Raw genomic sequence first — 16,800 nt, 5'->3', positions numbered from 1 at the left:
TATCACCGCAGCCGATCAAGCCTCGTATTAGAAGGCAACACTCTCGCGCTGTGCATCGCACATCGTCGTCTGTATCAACTTCCATCTGCGGCGCGAACAGATCAGATCAGCTTAACCTAAGTCTAATATCGTCACCAGACGTGCCGACGAACCAGCAAAGCAAAACCATGAGCCAAACAGGCTAAACGCACGATTTCGCACGACTGCTCCGAGGTTTAACTACGTTAAAATCTTACCACTTTTCTGTTTCTTCCGACAGCGAAAGGCCGACGATCGACGCTCATGGGTACAATCATTACCTCCTAAAAGTTAATGGTACGGTGGCGTTTGTTCCGGGCCTTCCCTTAGCGTAGCCTGACGTGTGCATAGCCCCCGCACAGATGCAGTGACGAGCCGCCCGGAGCTTTGTAGGGGTAGTTTCGCTGCTTGGAGAAGGGGACCGTTTGTAGCGTCTTCCTTGGCCCAAACCAATTTTATACACGTGTGCTGCCATGTTTGCTACTGAGGCAATGAGCGCTTGTTTACTGGCAATAGCAGAGGTGATAACATGAGCTTATATGCCGAGGTTTACTGCTGCCGCTCGAGGTCATGAGAGTGCGTGAGTGTGCATAAAAGGAACCGTTAAATGGCTACTGTGCAAGACGGTTTTGCACTAACGGGTCACGGGGTTTTACTTTGCCTTGACAAATCCGTGAGTCTGTATGCGCACATTGGAGGCATGTGGTGACTGAATATTTTTTACCACTTTTTAGAGCGTTCTTGCAAAGATCGAAGGCATTCCTCCACGGAAAGGGAAGTGCCTAAGATTCCAAAGTGGTGTAAAGAAATCGCATAACCATACCGCTTGCGAAGAAGCGAACGAGTTCTGAGCTGCACGAGGTCGAACTGTGATTTTAGACAATAGGCTCTACCGAGAGCGGCATATGAAATTAAAAGAAACTGTTGAAATAAGTCAACATGCCCGGCATCAGAGCTTATTCTAATTAGTGTCGACAAGCGGACTGTCGTGTTGGGTCATGCGACAGGAGACACGCACCGATCCTTCTAGCAGGGGCACTGCGAAATTCGGTCAAAGAGCCCGACACAACTTGCAGCGGCTGAGTGAACCCGCAGAGGGCCTGGGTCCATGCGTGGCATAGCGAAGGGGAGCTACAACAGAAGGCTGCTGTTCCGACGCCAGCTCAGTCCTCAGCTTCGGTCGGCCAAATATCGCCTCACCATCAAGCGGCCTCGGCAGTAAATCTTATCCATTTGATTCTTGTCTTTTGCCTGCACAAACACAGCCATCCTCGACAGCCTCAAAAACGTGGCGGACGGGCGGGAAATTTCACGTTCACGTTGGCTTCAATTCCTGGCTATACTCAAAAACTATCTTTTTTTTTTAACTGGCAGCGTAAAAATAAGGGCGCTTACTTGGTAGTGTACGGAAATGAGAGATTCGCGGAAAAAATAAAAGGAGGGGTGATTACATGGTATTTTACGGTGCTCAATAAAATTTTCAGGATGACAAAAACACCAAAACAGACTAAGTGGCTTCTGACAACAAATGTTCTACATTAAATCTTCGAAAAAAAGTCAGTATTTCATTCACTGAAAATCATTCACCGGAAAAAAAACCGAAACTTGCGTTCAGAAATTAAAACCTAAGAAAGTCCACCAAATTTTAAAAGAATAAAACCGAAAAGTTCAACCTCTAGTTGTATCAGAGATCAGACATTTCCATTTAGGTTTCCCTGGGCATCGCCACACTGCTTGCTGGGTTGTTGTGTGCACTTGGCCCTAGAGTGGTGGAAGCAGCAGCAGAACCGGTTTGCAACAGCCCAGAGAGGTGTTTCGACATCCTCCTCGCCCAATGGAAAGGCCTATATAGTGCCACAATTCGTAGTAGTTCCAAAGTCATAGGCCGATGTGGTCTACTACGAAGTGGCTTTATTTAACTATTCCTAGTACTAAAGCGAACATGCTATCGCATGCAGTGCTCTTATGTCCCAATTCGAAGAGCTTGGATCGTCATACTGAGCCCGAATTGAACGCACGGAATGGTGCCTACACATAGCAGAATGGGCCACAAAGACAGAGCAAAGCAAGAGAGCACACGTGGTTCGACTACAGGCTTGCAACATCGAATATGATGCAGCGATGCAGTTCGGTAGATGCCCACTAGTCCCGCAAGCTCCTGTTTACGACAGTGTGTAGCAAGCATCGCGAGCCGACAGGCCACAAGGACCTCAAAGGCATATATTGGATGCCCTCGCATTGTGACAGCATCACCGCATGCGTCAAGGCCACACCTCATGCGACACTTACAGCACCAACCCAGGCTCTTCATGACTGAACTGAATAACAGCACACACCCTAGAAAGTGTGAACATACGCAAAAAGACCTAAAATTTTGCAATAACTCATAAAAACCCGTGTCGCATCCGGGAAAGTAAACAGCCGCACAGAAAACCTGTGAATCGAACACAAGAACAAAGCAGCCAGAAGCGGATACCATTCCATTGTACCACAGAGATAGACAGCAATGTTGCTTACTAAGAGGTTGGCATGCATGGTTGTGCGAGGCCTGCTGGCTGCCAGTAGTTGTTGGCTGAGCCCAAGAAGGTCGGCAATCAATGTTGTTTGCATCAGTGCCATACCTAACGGATCATACACGGTCACCTTGCTGTCACATAAAATGCGGCCCACTCAATTTATGCTGCTCTAAAGCTGGACGCCCACAATGATGCAGGAATCCAGCTCCTCCTTTGCGGCGTTGTGCAAAGTAGTCACTGAAACTACACAAAATTTTCTCATCTTTAGTTGCAATAAATGACTGCCACATGACTGTGTGTCACCATTAGGGTTGAATAAATGAGCACACCTTGTTATTAGTAAGACAATGTTTCTCTCATGAACTGAAAATTACAGATCTGCACCACAGGTAACAGGCCAATCTACAGCATGTTGAGTACACAGAACGATTCTTTCTGAAGGTGAAATAAAAAAGCGGCACCATTTCTCTACAGATTTTTTCTGTGCATAAGTCATACAGCCAGTGAAAACAAAAATCAAAATTCACCTAGATACTTACAATAAATACCACCAAACAGCTAATAAGCTGATATGTAGCAAACACTTAAAATTTGTGCAAACAATACACCCACTCAAGTAACGCTTGGTTTAGATGAGACGTGTCAGTTCAAACCAATTCCAAACTTGAGCAAAAGCTGCGCGCGCATACAAAGCCACATAGACTACTTAGCCGAAGCTGCACCTTTAAAACTGTCAAGGCCAAAATGGCACTCCACAAAGGACGTTTTCATACAGTGCAAAAGAACTTTGTCTTGATTTGGCCATAAACTAAAAGAAAATAAACATGACGCAGCAATAAACACTGCTATATGCACTATAAATGCAGCAACCATGATGAATTAATATATTAAATCCCAAAATCTGAAAAGAAATAGTCACGGGATGAAAACGAATATACCAAGATTCACCGTTTCTCCACTGCTGTGAAGACAAAAGAAATTGCACTCTTTGAGCTCCATGGCAGGGACCACAGTATGATTTTAGCTGCCCAATGAAAGACCACAAAAGTATGCTGTGCTCAGAGCTCGTCAAAAGTAGACCCATTCATTGTCTCTCGTTAGAGTCAGGTCAATAGCCAGCAGATCAGATGGTCAATGCTGTTGTGGCACTTGAAAATTACACACGCAGTGTAAAGAGGTTCCAGGAAGAACTTAAACAACTCATAGGCAATGCATTACATGGGCCACAGGAAAAAACCATGTGTGTTTCAATTACACAAGCAAGCCCCTCAAAGCGAGTAGGCAAAAGCAAGCAGCATCACCGGCTTACTTATGTACAGTAAGCAACCCAGAAAACAGATGCACTATGACATCCTTTGTAAACATTCACTGCAGCCTACCCTGTGCTTGCTATCAATGTTTCGTGCAATATTAAAAAGGCAGTAAACCAGACAGCAGGCAATGGATGACCCAACCTCTAATGTTTCAATATATTCACACAATTGTGTATCTTGTCCAGATATAACTGTAAATTGTGGGTTTAAAACTTATCACAGCCTTAAAAGAATATTTAAAAATATGCATCTTTTGAGCCTAAGCAAGCTCACTCCTTATTATGCTCAGGCGAGGGATAGAGCAAACAGACAGGACTCAAAGAAAAGCTCCCAATGTTCTTAGCCATGCTATGCATTCTTCACGTCTTCTGTGGTTGCTCAAATGGGATTTTACAGCCTAGAAAAAAGAACAAGGAAAGAAGGAAGGAACAATGTGCTTACAGTCCAATGGCTTAAGACGTTAGAGGCTGTGACCACCTCCCATTTCACTTTTAGAACATTTTTCACACTAAACATCAGATGAACTCGGCAAGCACTGAACCATGTTTCTACCCATTCTTTCCAAACCTACAGTTATAATTCTGAAGAGTAGCACTGGACCTGAAATGTGCAGCAAAGCAACAGCAGCAGCAGACAGACATAAAAAACATGGTGCCTCATCCCATGAAATGCTGAAAACTAGAGAACACAAGCTCTTTATACACTATCTGCAAAACAGCAGGAACAGAAAAACTCACAACTGATCATCACCACAAAGGACTGGCACAGAAACAGATACGAACACAAACACGCACATATGAGATCCCTCAAGGAACATTTGGCCAGCCAGGGAAGCTCCATTTCACAAAGCAGAAAGATATAGCCCAATGGAGAAATTAGGCACAGTCACCATGTGTGTGCAAACACTTGAATGCAACGGACTTGTCCCAGTGCCACAGCTCAAGAACTACTCCTTCAGCAGAAGATGCAAGGTTGTCCCTTTGTGCAAGCCTATGCATCATTGCAATGAAAACGATACAAGATGTGGATTTTCGAAGAAAACATGAAATATGAAGGCAGCAAAGTGAAAAATCTGAGCCCAGTCATTTTGGCACAATTTTTTCTTTCAGAAATTACAAAGAAACATGTCAAAGCTAAAACTACAAAAACAAAAATTCATGTTATTGGCGTTGCAAAGCAAAACAGATAGCATGAACTGAAAACTTACTCTTTTTCAGAGCCATAAAAACACTGTTAAGGCAATGCGCTCCAATCATCAGCATGCGATATGCTGCAGGTCACATAAACGGCAGTATTAAAAAATAGACAGCTCACTATGCTGAAAAGAAACAGCAACAGAGAAATTCCGAGGCGAAATGACATATATTTCTGTCCAACAGAAAATTGTGAGTGATCCTACACTTGCATCTCGTGTCTGAATGAAAGCAGACGGCCCAAGCAGCACTGGGCAGCGTCCCAACTGCTGAATTTTAAAATACATCTCTCCAATCACTCTATTTTAGGCCCCAACAAAAATTAAATCTCTGCAGTGTTCCACTAGCTATCACAAAATACACCGTCCACTGGCCCAGTGCCACCTTTGAAAGTTAAGCACAAATAATGAAAAACCAAAGGTACATGACAAGTCAAGGAGATCCAGTGATCATAAAAGGCAGGAGTATATACGGACAGATTCTTTTGATATGGCCACATAATTTACATACACAGCTTCTCCAACTCGACTTAACGTGGAAGAAATGGTTACGTAGCTGCCACGGTGTTACATTGTGTTCTTTGGTTGATTTGCTTCACTTCTCGAGCAGGAATAGCGCTCCAAAACAAGGCCTGCTGACGAGCCTCGTTGACAACCACTGACAAGTGCCAGCAACGCGGGTGGGAGCAACGACAGCTGCAATAACAGACTGACACGCCACAGCACGGCACAATTTGAGAAGCATTGGAAGGGCGATCTCTTAACTGATCAGAAATAATTAAGAACAGTCACGTGTTGCTGCCAAAGGAGATCCCCAATGTTAAAAACAACATATTTTACAAAACCCACGAGATCGAAACCAACGAGGTCATGTCAAGGCAGTTGAGAGGGAGGAGGGCCTAGAAAGAGTACACCGATGGACACACAGCAGGCCTGTCTGTCACAGCAGAGCACAGCGAGAGTTCTTCCACCACTTTCTGCGGCGCTTTTGGTCCAGCTGTGGTGGCTGGTTTCTGTAGACGTTAGCAAAGAAGGGGACAGGCAGGAAGGAGAAGAGAAAAACAACTTGTAAAATGTAGGGTTTTAACACCCCGAAATGACACATGGACTATGAGGGACACCGTGGAGGTGGTCTCTGGATTAATTTAAACCACATGAGGTTCTTGACATGCACTGACGTCGCACAGCACACAAGCATTTTTTAATTTCACCTGCATCGAAATACGGCCGCCGCAGCCAGCATCGAACCTGTGGCCTTGGGATCAGCAGCTGAAGGCCAAAGCCACTGAGCCACTGCGGCGGATTGAAGGAAGGCTGAGAGAGCCAACCGCAAAGAGCTTCCGCCTTTTTGCAGAGGTTAGTATTCACAAGGACAGCAAATCTAGCCTAAATATTCCAACAGATGTGCAACAACTCATGTAATACTAGCACCGGGAATGGGTGGCATGCTTGCAAATTTGGACAGAACCTTCTTATTTATAGTTTCAGACAAAGTATGAATACGAAAAGAATGAAGACTAAAGAGAGACAGCAACATGATGCATCCAAACATCACTGTGACAAGAAAAAAAAATGACGATCGATTTGCGTAATCAGCCTAACGCAAATTAGGAGCGAAATCGATGAGTGGAGGCCTTAGTGCTGGCGCACTAAAAGGCAGGCTTAACTAAGCTATGGTTTATTTGGCTATAGCCGAGATGTCGCTCCAATTTCTCACCCTTCTTTTCTTCTCTCTCCCTTAATTGGCTTGGCTTGCAGATCTCTCCGCCTATAGCTACTAGAATAACCTTCAGTCACACAACCACTTGAGCACTCACTGTAAAGCCAAAGGCCATTGCTGCCTATAGCAATGTTTACAGATATACTTGAGTTTCGAAACTCTCCCGCCGGAGCCGGGCGCGACTTGCCCCTAGGGAGTGTGATGGCGCTGCAGTCGACGCTTGCGCCATCGTGGGCGTCGCGCGGTGTGGGCAACACTGCTCATCTCGTTGAATATGGTGGAGAATGTTTACTCTACATCCAGTTTTTTCTTTTTTTCTCGAGATGTCATTCCATTCATGCTTTCAGTAGCAGCTAGCCGTTCTCCTTCGCAGTTTGCTATCTATCATACGCGGTTGCACTAGAGGCTGAGGATATGTAAGAATGGCCGCAATTTGCTCACTATGTGACCCTCTGTTCCTGAAAAAGTGAAAAACAGGAAAATCCTTGCACTGTCAGGCTGCTCGAGAAAACACACAATATATGTGATTAAGTTTCAAACAATCACTTAGCGTAAAAGCAGAGACATCAATGGTGACATCGTGGAAATACACAAGACGCACTGAAGAAAAAAATCCATTCTAACGCGATTTCTGATCAATCCTGCCTATCCACCTGTCGTTTGCCTTCAAAAAGAGGCGATCACCGAAGAGGGTGGACAGAGTTTATAGCAGCACGCAACAAATATCTTTTATGTCAGGTTAAGAAAGGTGAGTCACATAATTATTTGGAGAGCACTTTTCTCGCAGCTATTACCAAAAGCGATGCTTCCCACCCTGCGACTTTCTCAGAATTGGAAGACCTCACAAGATCAAATTACTTTAATACTACTTTTAGGACCGGAGCCTGATCTTCTGCAAGTGCATTTTCTTATGAAACGGGAAGAAGAGGCTGTTTATTTTCAAGAGAATTGAGCATCAGTTTTCGATAAGCTGCCTGGAACGCTAGATGAGCCCAATGGTTCATTTTTATTCAGTAACACACATGCATTTTTTTTTTTGCAAAAGCAAGATGCAAAAAAAAAAAGAAAAAAGATCCGTGCAATGAAAGCGTCTGTAGTGGTGCTAGGTCACCCGGGCCCAGAGCAAGGCTAAAGCAGCCTAACACCGCCTGGAAAAATAAAAAGAATGCTCGTAGGAGTTTACCTCTATATACGTCCACAGTATAAATCAGCAATAAATTCAAGTGCTTCCTTTCATTTTTAATAGCCTTAATATCGTACTTTTATTTTCTCAATAGTTTTCTTAGCGTCACCTATTTTTGGCGACTGCTTTCCCTCATATGCGATCCTTCATTAGAAATTTTCGCATTAAAAACAATGGCATGTTGCCCAGTGCTGCTGTTAGAGTATATCATGAATCAGTACATTGAGGAATGTTGCATCATGAGCAGCAACTTAAACCAGATGAACGGGGCATTGAGCGCACTTCAAATTATTGGATGTCGCCGGGACACGTGTGCACGGAGCTACGGTGGCCTGACACGTATGTAGTGCTACCATAAAAAAAAAAAAAGCAATCCAACCCGACTCAAACTTTATCCACGCGATAAAACAGGCATGCCTTATTGAAATAATGCCTAGTTGTCGAAGAGGGTCGCTGAACAAACATTCTAACAGCGAACTCGGAAACGCCTGCGCAAGCGAAACGTTGGGTGCTAGCAGACGACGCTTGCTCAGATAGCTCTACTGTCGACCGCAGCGCCGCAGTGGCAGGAACCGCGGTGGGCCGGCTCCTCCCCGTGGGCACGCCGAGGAGTTTCGAAACTGAAGTATATCTATAAACGTTGGCCTATAGGGCCTTACCTCGTCTAAGTGCAAATTTTGTAAACAGAAATGCCGTAGTTTAAAATTCCCTGCATGCTTAAGCAGACAACTTTGTGCTTCCAACGTGCATGGCACACATAGCCCATGCTATACTGGAAGCTGCTTTGGAATGGAGTGTTTCTCACACACATACAAGACAAAAACTGTGCTCTTGGCAACAGCTATTCAAAACAACTAGGCATCAACAACAATTCTAAGGAGGCCTACAATCATACAGTCTTATAATACAGTTAGGAATCTGTCATAAAACTTTTATGACGGCCCTGTATGAATGCCAACCCTTTCAAATGTTACTGTCTGCAAATAATTTCAAATATTCCACCCCGTACCATAACTTGACCCTATTTAATCTTCTGCACTGCCCCTGTGCGCACACGCTACCACACACAAATATGTGCTGTATCACGTCCTCAATAATACACAGTAAACTAGGCCATGTATTTATGACGTGCATTTACAAAGGCTAACAGACTTCCCTGAACTTGAGTGTACACCAAACATCAACACATTATAAACTCAAGTTCAGTACCTGTTTTGCTCATTAGCCGATGACATGGTCATTAAGAACTGCTACATGGCATTGAATGCTACTCAAAAGCCAGGTATTAGAACTTTAAGGGTGTTACCTCATGCAACTTCATGAAGCCGGTGAAGAGAAATAGAAGACCTGAACAATGAGAGAGCTTTCACAGAGCTCTAGCTCCACTCAAAATCAGGACAGTGCTGGTGTTGGCTCATGACTAAAAAGTACACGAACAAAGTTTTACTTCCCCAGATAAGCTCACAAAAGGAACAGCTTGAAAGAAAAAATAATAGACACGTTTTCGTGTTGAACGAACAGCGATAAACATTGTCATTGTCCTTACAAATATTCATAGACAATGCTCAAACAAAGGCATGAAGATGACCAGCCAGGCCATGCAAAATTCACCAAACAAGTGAACACCAGAAGCATAAAATAGAATTTATTGAAGCCCTAGTAAAAAAAAAAAAAAGGCAGGTGTGTTTAACATCGATTCAGTGCCCACAGGCACGCATACGTCTCTGTACTCACCTAATTATCCTCACGACCTCGTGAAATGCAGCATCCACATTGATAGGTGGATCTTTGGCACTTGTCTCAATGTAACTGATCTGCAAAAATCATACAGCCAGGTAAAGAAAACATGCAACTGAGGCATATGAAAAGGTGCATTATGGCATAAGTCAGCTACAATTAGTCTGTGAGCCCTGACCTAAACAGACAGCAGCCATGCTCAAGTATGCTTCCATTGGCTGCACAGAGCATTATTTAGAATGACTCATGACTGGGGCTTTTGTTTTTATCTCTTTTTCCCTTCCCTAGTACTTGTTGAAGCTGGCAAGCCACAAGCAACTAAATATTGGTTTCAAAAAAGGCAGATGTAAAGACCTAATTCTGGACTTTAGTCAAGATAAAACAATCAGTGCTCACATGAAGAACCAAGAAATAGTCATGGCAGGATTCCTGTAGTCTGTGCCATTTTCAGGTAGCAGCCAGAAAAAATCATTTTCTTTTCTACTTGCCAAGATTGTACTATATTTACACCATTCCATCTTTATAGCGCGGTGAAAAAGATGATGTGAAAAGATGAGGACCACTATATTACCCAGTTGCCGGTTTTACACAACTCATGGCATGTGCAACAAGTGAATTGATGCCACTTGCAGCTTATAGTTCATTCAACTAAATGAAGCAAAAAGTAGCAGGCCCAGTTCCAAAGTAAGCATGAAATGTTATGCTTCATTAACAAGTGGGATGACACCAATAAAATAAGTTACAGCCAGAAAAATATCAAGCATGCTTTAGAGACCTAACTCCTGTCAACCACTACCTGGCAAAAACTGAGTGTTGTTCAAATCCTCATGCAATAAGTAGCGGGTTGCGTGCTTGCATGTAAATGTAGAGAAACCTTTTAATTTCTCTATGTAATGCAAGGATAGCATTTGAATGCCAAAATTTGCTCTGTACTATTCTGGCCATGACTATACACATGAAGGCGTCAACACACAAGGTTTCCTTGCCTCAAATGGCAGCAGAAAATGTAACAGAGGTGCCAGGAACGAAGGTTAAAAAAAGTGGTACTCAATTCCACCACCCAAGATCACTTGCATTTTGCCCTCATGAACACAATATCGCGGTTTTAAGTCCAGCTTGCAATCCCAATCAGTTGCGAAGGGCTACAAACACGAGTCTTCAACTCTCGGTCACCATCAACTACAATAGGATATAACTCAAGAACGAAGAAACAAGTGCCCATCGAATGAGGCACTCCAACCAGTGGCATCGACCTATCGTTGTGGTGCTGTAGTCAACCGCCTTGCATCTGCCAACCACCTGTGATGTCACGCTTGCAGATGCAATGTGGTTGAACACAACATTATGAGAACAGGTTGACACCACTGGTTGGAAGGCTTTCCTTGAAAGGCATTTCCCACTTCATTCTTGATTCGGATCTGACCCCAGTAGAACTCGAACCAGTCAACTTTCAGCAGCAGGCACCAAAAGCTCATGACAGACCAGCAACGCACTTTGAGCTGTTGGGCAAGTTCTCGACCCTGCTCCTCCGAGACACGTCGCAGGTGCACCAGGTCCACCTTGTTGGCTACCAGCAGCATGGGGTAAGAGTCCCGATCCTTGACCCGCAGAATCTGGGTGTGGAAGTGACCCATGTTGTCGAAGCTCTGCTTGTCTGTCACGGAGTACACGAGGAGGAAGCCATCCCCCTTGCGCATGTACTGCTCCCGCATGGCACTGAACTCCTCTTGGCCCGCTGTGTCTAGCACTGCAAAATAAACACAGCACATGGCAGTAAGTAATGAAGGCACCTATGATGAAGTGTCCTTGTTTCCCCTCAGTTTCATGAACACACCTCTCTTCTTTTAAGAAGTAGTGCAAAATTCTACAAAGACTACAAAATGTTTTGCCTGGTGCTTTAAGATGGTCACAAAATCATCACCACTAGCACATAAATCTAATGTCCAGCCTTGAAAATTGCGTGCACGGCCAGAGTGTACCACCCACGGTGCCAATATAATCAAGAATATGTTCATAGCCCTGTATCTCAATGGGTGACCGTATGTCCAAGAATAAAACAGCAAGTACCAACTACTTACTTCCACAGCAGTGACAATATAAGCCAACTTAAAAGAATTACAGAAGAAGAGCCACCAGGTGTTCGGTGAAGAAGCTGATGAAGTATTTACGAGCTTCCTCTTCTCTGTGACCATACGTCAAAACTTGCGACCTGCAGGGCTTTGAAGCTTCTAGCCACCAAAAGAACCAAAAGCAGCTGAAAAACCAGAGCCAAATGTTGCCAGCATTATGCTGCACCCCTACAAGAAGGCCAGGCAGAGGCACACCTTCCCTCTTTTATTCACGCTGCATACATAATCCGCAGTGACGAAACAGTGCTGAAACTGTTCAACTGAGTGCCTACAAACTGTTGCCATCAGCTGCTTGGGCTGCAGCAAATGCAAGACCACATTCTGCATCATTAACCCTTTGACTGTTTTTGCTGTATGGGTACTACGGTACTGCACTGAGCGTACGTTTGAAATTTCGCGCCTTTCGGAAAAGACGTGCACGCTGGGATGTGCTGCTACCTTCTGAAAAGTACAAGAAGTGTCAAGATGCTGCTTATGCTACCATCTTCCGGTGAAAAAGCAAACTGTCTGTGACTATCAGTGTTGGACGTGGATTGCAACGGCGCGACCACACATCGTGGGCGCGACATTGTGGTTTCGTTTTCTCTTTTTGCGATTGCAACAGAAGTGCGAAATTTGACTTTTGTCTTTGTTGGGACTCTAGTTCTTTCAGGAGGTGCTGCTGCCACCTTCAGCAACTTATAAAAAATATTACAACATTGCTTATGCCATAATCTTGTGGGGAAAAAAATTCCTATTGCGACTTTCAGTGTCAAGAGTGGTTTCCAGCGACTTGCCTGCATACTTTCGGATCCTCCGTGTGATCGCAACGAAAGCGCCAAAGTTGATTCCTATCTTTGCCAGGGCCCTTCCGAAGGCCCGCGAACACTGATGTTTATCTTTGTTGAGACTCCCTCGGTTTATCAACCCTCATGGAGTGTCATTGCTCTCCGGTTTATTTAGCTTGTGGTGGTTCGGGTGCCTAGTAGTGCAGCGTTATGGCCTCACAGGCTGCATTCTTATTTATCCGGACTTTGCCATTTTTGTTTTTTTGTTTTTCAAGGGCTACCATACCCCTATGCGGTATTGAAAATTTTTGTTGTTTTCATTGATGCTGTGACTGTAATCATCTCTCTGTATATTTTTCGCCCATTTTTTTCGAACTTTGCGAGTTTTGTTTGTTTGAAATAGCCAATAAAAAAATTTGACACTGGGGATGAATTTTTCTCGAGAATATTCAACCGTCAAAGGGTTAAAGGTGCACGTTTGGCTGGTAACATTCCTTGCCTAGATTCTCTCAATGTAGCTCAGTTAGCTGAGACACACCACGTGTGGCTTCGACAGAGCACGGAAGCTGATGCTTAAAAGTGCAGACAAATATCGTGGAAAAGCACTACAAAAGCGCCAAAAAACTGCTTGCTCCTCTTGCTAGGCTCAGTGTTACAGCGCTGCGATCGACACATCAAACTGCAGTGCAGGTTGCCTATACTGCATTGTAACTGGAATAAATGCGTCAACCCAAATTTACAGGTTTGGACATAAACCTCATGCACCATAATGTGCAAACGGCAGGATCGTGCACAAAAAATTAACACGATCAATGCGATTGATGTGGCATAGTATGCGTTAGCATTAGTGTTCCCCTTAACGGAGCAGCCACTGTCGCTGACAGGTTGAGATCGTGAGTGGGTGACATGATCCAGCCCATCAATCACCATGTGACATGCAGTACCTCTGCATGTCACATTCCCGATCCATATCAGCAATCACAGTGTGACGCGCCATACCCCCGTCTCCATTCTCCCGATCTGCCACCTGTCGGTTCCCACCGTATCTCTGTCTTCCCTGTCCCTGACCTCACCTTAAAGTAGAGAGGGGGATTACACTCTCCCACTTTCCCTAACCCTTTCTCTCCACTTTGTGACCTGCCGAGGCTCAAGAGAATATATGGAGAGTTTTTTTCTTACATGAGGGTTCTAATGCTGACACATTAAAAGGACCAGTAAGAAGGGTGGGTTTCTGCAGTGTCCAAAGTAGACACAAAGTAGATGAAGGTAAGGTGGACACCTTCAAACAGTGCTCAGCAAGTTCTGCTGCTGCTTGAAGGGCAGGCTCTAGATTATAGTCAACTTTTAATTCTCTCTTGTGACCGATTGTAACCCATACTCAATAGCCAGAAAATTTAAATGCACATCTGCAGGGTAATGACCTTAGTGGTTTAAACCGAAAACTTTAACCACTAACTATACTCCATCTCCACATTTACTCGCAGCAAGATGAAAGCAACAGGCTTCCTCAACCGACCAACCAGGAGCAAACACAGATATTAAAGGTGTTCCTTCCCGCCTTCCCATCCGTTTGTTGTTTGCTAGCAAAGTTCGCAGACACGTCGCAAGACAGACGTGCACCTCTGCAAATGGCACAGCGTCTGCAGAAACGCCACCATTGGATAGAGGGATAAAACAACGCTCTCTATGAGTCATAAGGAGACAAATAGCGGTAGCGGTTTTCTATCAAAACCTGCTGTATGAAAACAGTAGTGCGGAAGCTGGAACGGAGCTGCCACATCTGTCACTACATGGTGTTTTGTGTTTTGATACAGCAGAAAGAAGCACAGTGGATCACTCACATGCAAAAGCTGCTTTACAAGACAAGCTTGGTGAGATTCCAGTTGAAAGCTGCAGCGGACACTATTTTTTAGAAAGCTGGAGAACTACTCTCTCGCAGTGACCTGCTGTGACCCAGGTATTTACTTGTCATTCTAATTGAAACTTGCGACCAATTGTGTTCTAATGATGCCCAAGCACAATAATAATAATAATTGTTTTTTTGGGGAAAGGAAATGCTGAACAGCACCATAAGGGAAGGGATAAGAGAGGGAGTGAAAGAAGAAAGGAAGAATTAGGTGCCATAGTGGAGGGCTCCGGAATAATTTCGACCACCTGGGGATCTTTAATGTGCACTGACATCCCACAGCACACGGGCGCCTTAGCGTTTTTCCTCCATAAAAATGCAGCCGCTGTGGTCGGGTTCGAACCCGGGAACTCCAGATCAGTAGTCCAGCGCCCTAAGCACAAGGCTAAAATACATATTAAATGTATTTTTATTTTGCTCTTTAATGGAATACACCAGAGAGAGTAGAGAACTTCGTTCTGCTATTACTGCTTTTGAGCCAAGTTTATCCCAAAAAATAATGTTAATCACGTAAAACTCTGTTTCCTTTGCGTACACAGAAGTCTACCAACACCACTATAAATGTCACATTTATCAAGATTCTGCACTGAAGGAGGAGAGCATCACATGAGCATTACTTCTAGATGTTTCACAGCTTTGACAGCGCTAACTACTGAAATGGGGTACACTGCCTAATGTGTTTTCAAGGGCCACACACTGATATCATTCTGAACAGCAAAAACTTCATCTTTGAGCAGAAGCACAACTTCGTTTCGACTTCGTTTACAAATCACTACAGCAAACAATTGTGCATCTCAGTTGCAAATTCCAACATGACTATGCATAAAACAATGCACTCTTTCACCATAAAGATGCAGTAAGTACTGTTGTGCATCAATGCTTAGTGTAGACAATGGCAAATCTCATTACGTTAACCCGTACCAATGCTAGTACAAAAAATATTTCGTAAGTGGCACAATAAACTTTTGATGTGGTTGGAAGCTAGCTACAGCCCATCAGATGCGATAAAAGCATTTGCTAATCATGCAATTGGGTAGCTATCACTGAAAGAGTAACATAGGATTTCTATTTTCTTCCCTCTCTGAAAGTTGCTGCTTCTATGTGTTGGCAATCCCTGCTTAGTGTAGCCGACCGGGCTATAGTAGCGATTAAAATCATGTGTGCATAAGGCAGTTCCAAGAGGTTGAAAAAGACTTCACTTGCCCTTCTATCCACACAGAGCGCATTGCGTAGAAGTGCTTGTAACTACCATGCTAAAGGAAAGTCGCCTCTGCGCTATTTTACGACTCCTCTTTCCGCCGTGTCTCATCCCAGCATCCGATCAAATAATTTCTATTCTGCCGACATAGTATTTGCTTGAACAGAGAGTTCGATGTTACGACCTTTCTTCTTGACTCGGTGCAGTTAGAACTGTAAGCAAAGGGTGGCCAATTTTCACATCTGCAACACGGATTAAGCAAATAAACACGAAAGGCGACTTCGTGCAATCGGCTGCTAATCAGCGTCAGCCGCTGTTAGTGCACCACACTGAAGCATACAACAAAAAGCTGCGTGGAAAAGGCACAGAAAATGGAACCTTAATGCTTTTGAAGGAAAAAGAAAAAGTTTGCTTGCAGGGCAAGCACGACGCAGGAACTCGTCGCGCGTCTGCCTCCTCAAAAAAACTGTTTGCATACGAAGCAGTACTTACCGTCGAGAATGCACCATTGACCATCGATCTCGGTGTGCTGTATGTATGAATCTTCGATAGTCGGGTCGTAGTCAGTGACAAAAAGTTTCTGGAAAAACTGAATGGTCAGAGCCGACTTGCCGACCCCGCCGTCACCCACCACGACCAACTTGTAGGTGGTAAGGTTGTCACTCGGTGGCTTGGACATGGTCATCGACGTCTCAGGCACAAGTAGCTAAATTGAAACCGCACCAAAAGCCCAGTCCTTCACTGGTCACCAACGCCAACAGCGTCTTTTTCGCTACGGGCAAGTGCTGTACTGTTCTTGTGCAAAACGCCGAGGCCTCCGGAGCGATTAGGGTTAGACTTTGCATGATTTCGTCGCGCACGTACAGGCACACGATAGATTACCTAGCTGTAGTGTGAAGCAAAAAAGTTGCATTTTCTTCAAAGCGTTGAGTCCGACGCCTCAGAGCAATTGCAGGCCGCCAGCAGCGTCGAACAATTCATAATCACCACACACCACTGCCTCAATGAATCACCCGCAAAGAAGCAACGATGGCAACGAGACCCTCGCGAGAGTATCGCCACCGCGCCACCTTTGAGCAAGTTCTTCAGAGGTTTTTCATACACAACGTTGACTACGTAAA

The 16,800-nt window shown here is 44.4% G+C and overlaps 1 protein-coding gene across 2 annotated transcripts; it reads right to left on the bottom strand.

Moving 5' to 3' along the window:
* Positions 1-2,864: 2,864 nt before the first annotated feature.
* Positions 2,865-16,750, bottom strand: LOC144125489 (ras-related protein M-Ras-like). Of its 2 annotated transcripts, none has more exons than XM_077658925.1 (4): positions 16,172-16,750; positions 11,173-11,426; positions 9,677-9,756; positions 2,865-6,052 (listed from the first exon to the last, which is right to left on the bottom strand). In XM_077658925.1, the coding sequence occupies exons 1-4, from the start codon at positions 16,362-16,364 to the stop codon at positions 5,980-5,982; spliced, it is 600 nt and encodes a 199-aa protein (XP_077515051.1). In that variant the 5' UTR covers positions 16,365-16,750; the 3' UTR covers positions 2,865-5,979. The 2 variants fall into 2 exon arrangements, with proteins under 2 accessions (XP_077515051.1, XP_077515052.1); XM_077658926.1 differs by lacking the exon at positions 2,865-6,052 and adding an exon at positions 7,812-7,907 and having other exon boundaries at positions 16,172-16,725.
* Between the last annotated feature and the right edge of the window lie 50 nt (positions 16,751-16,800).

This window comes from Amblyomma americanum, chromosome 3 (genome assembly GCF_052857255.1).
Source record: "Amblyomma americanum isolate KBUSLIRL-KWMA chromosome 3, ASM5285725v1, whole genome shotgun sequence".
Lineage (NCBI taxonomy): Eukaryota > Metazoa > Arthropoda > Arachnida > Ixodida > Ixodidae > Amblyomma > Amblyomma americanum.
This window is presented reverse-complemented; position numbering and strand designations above follow the sequence as displayed.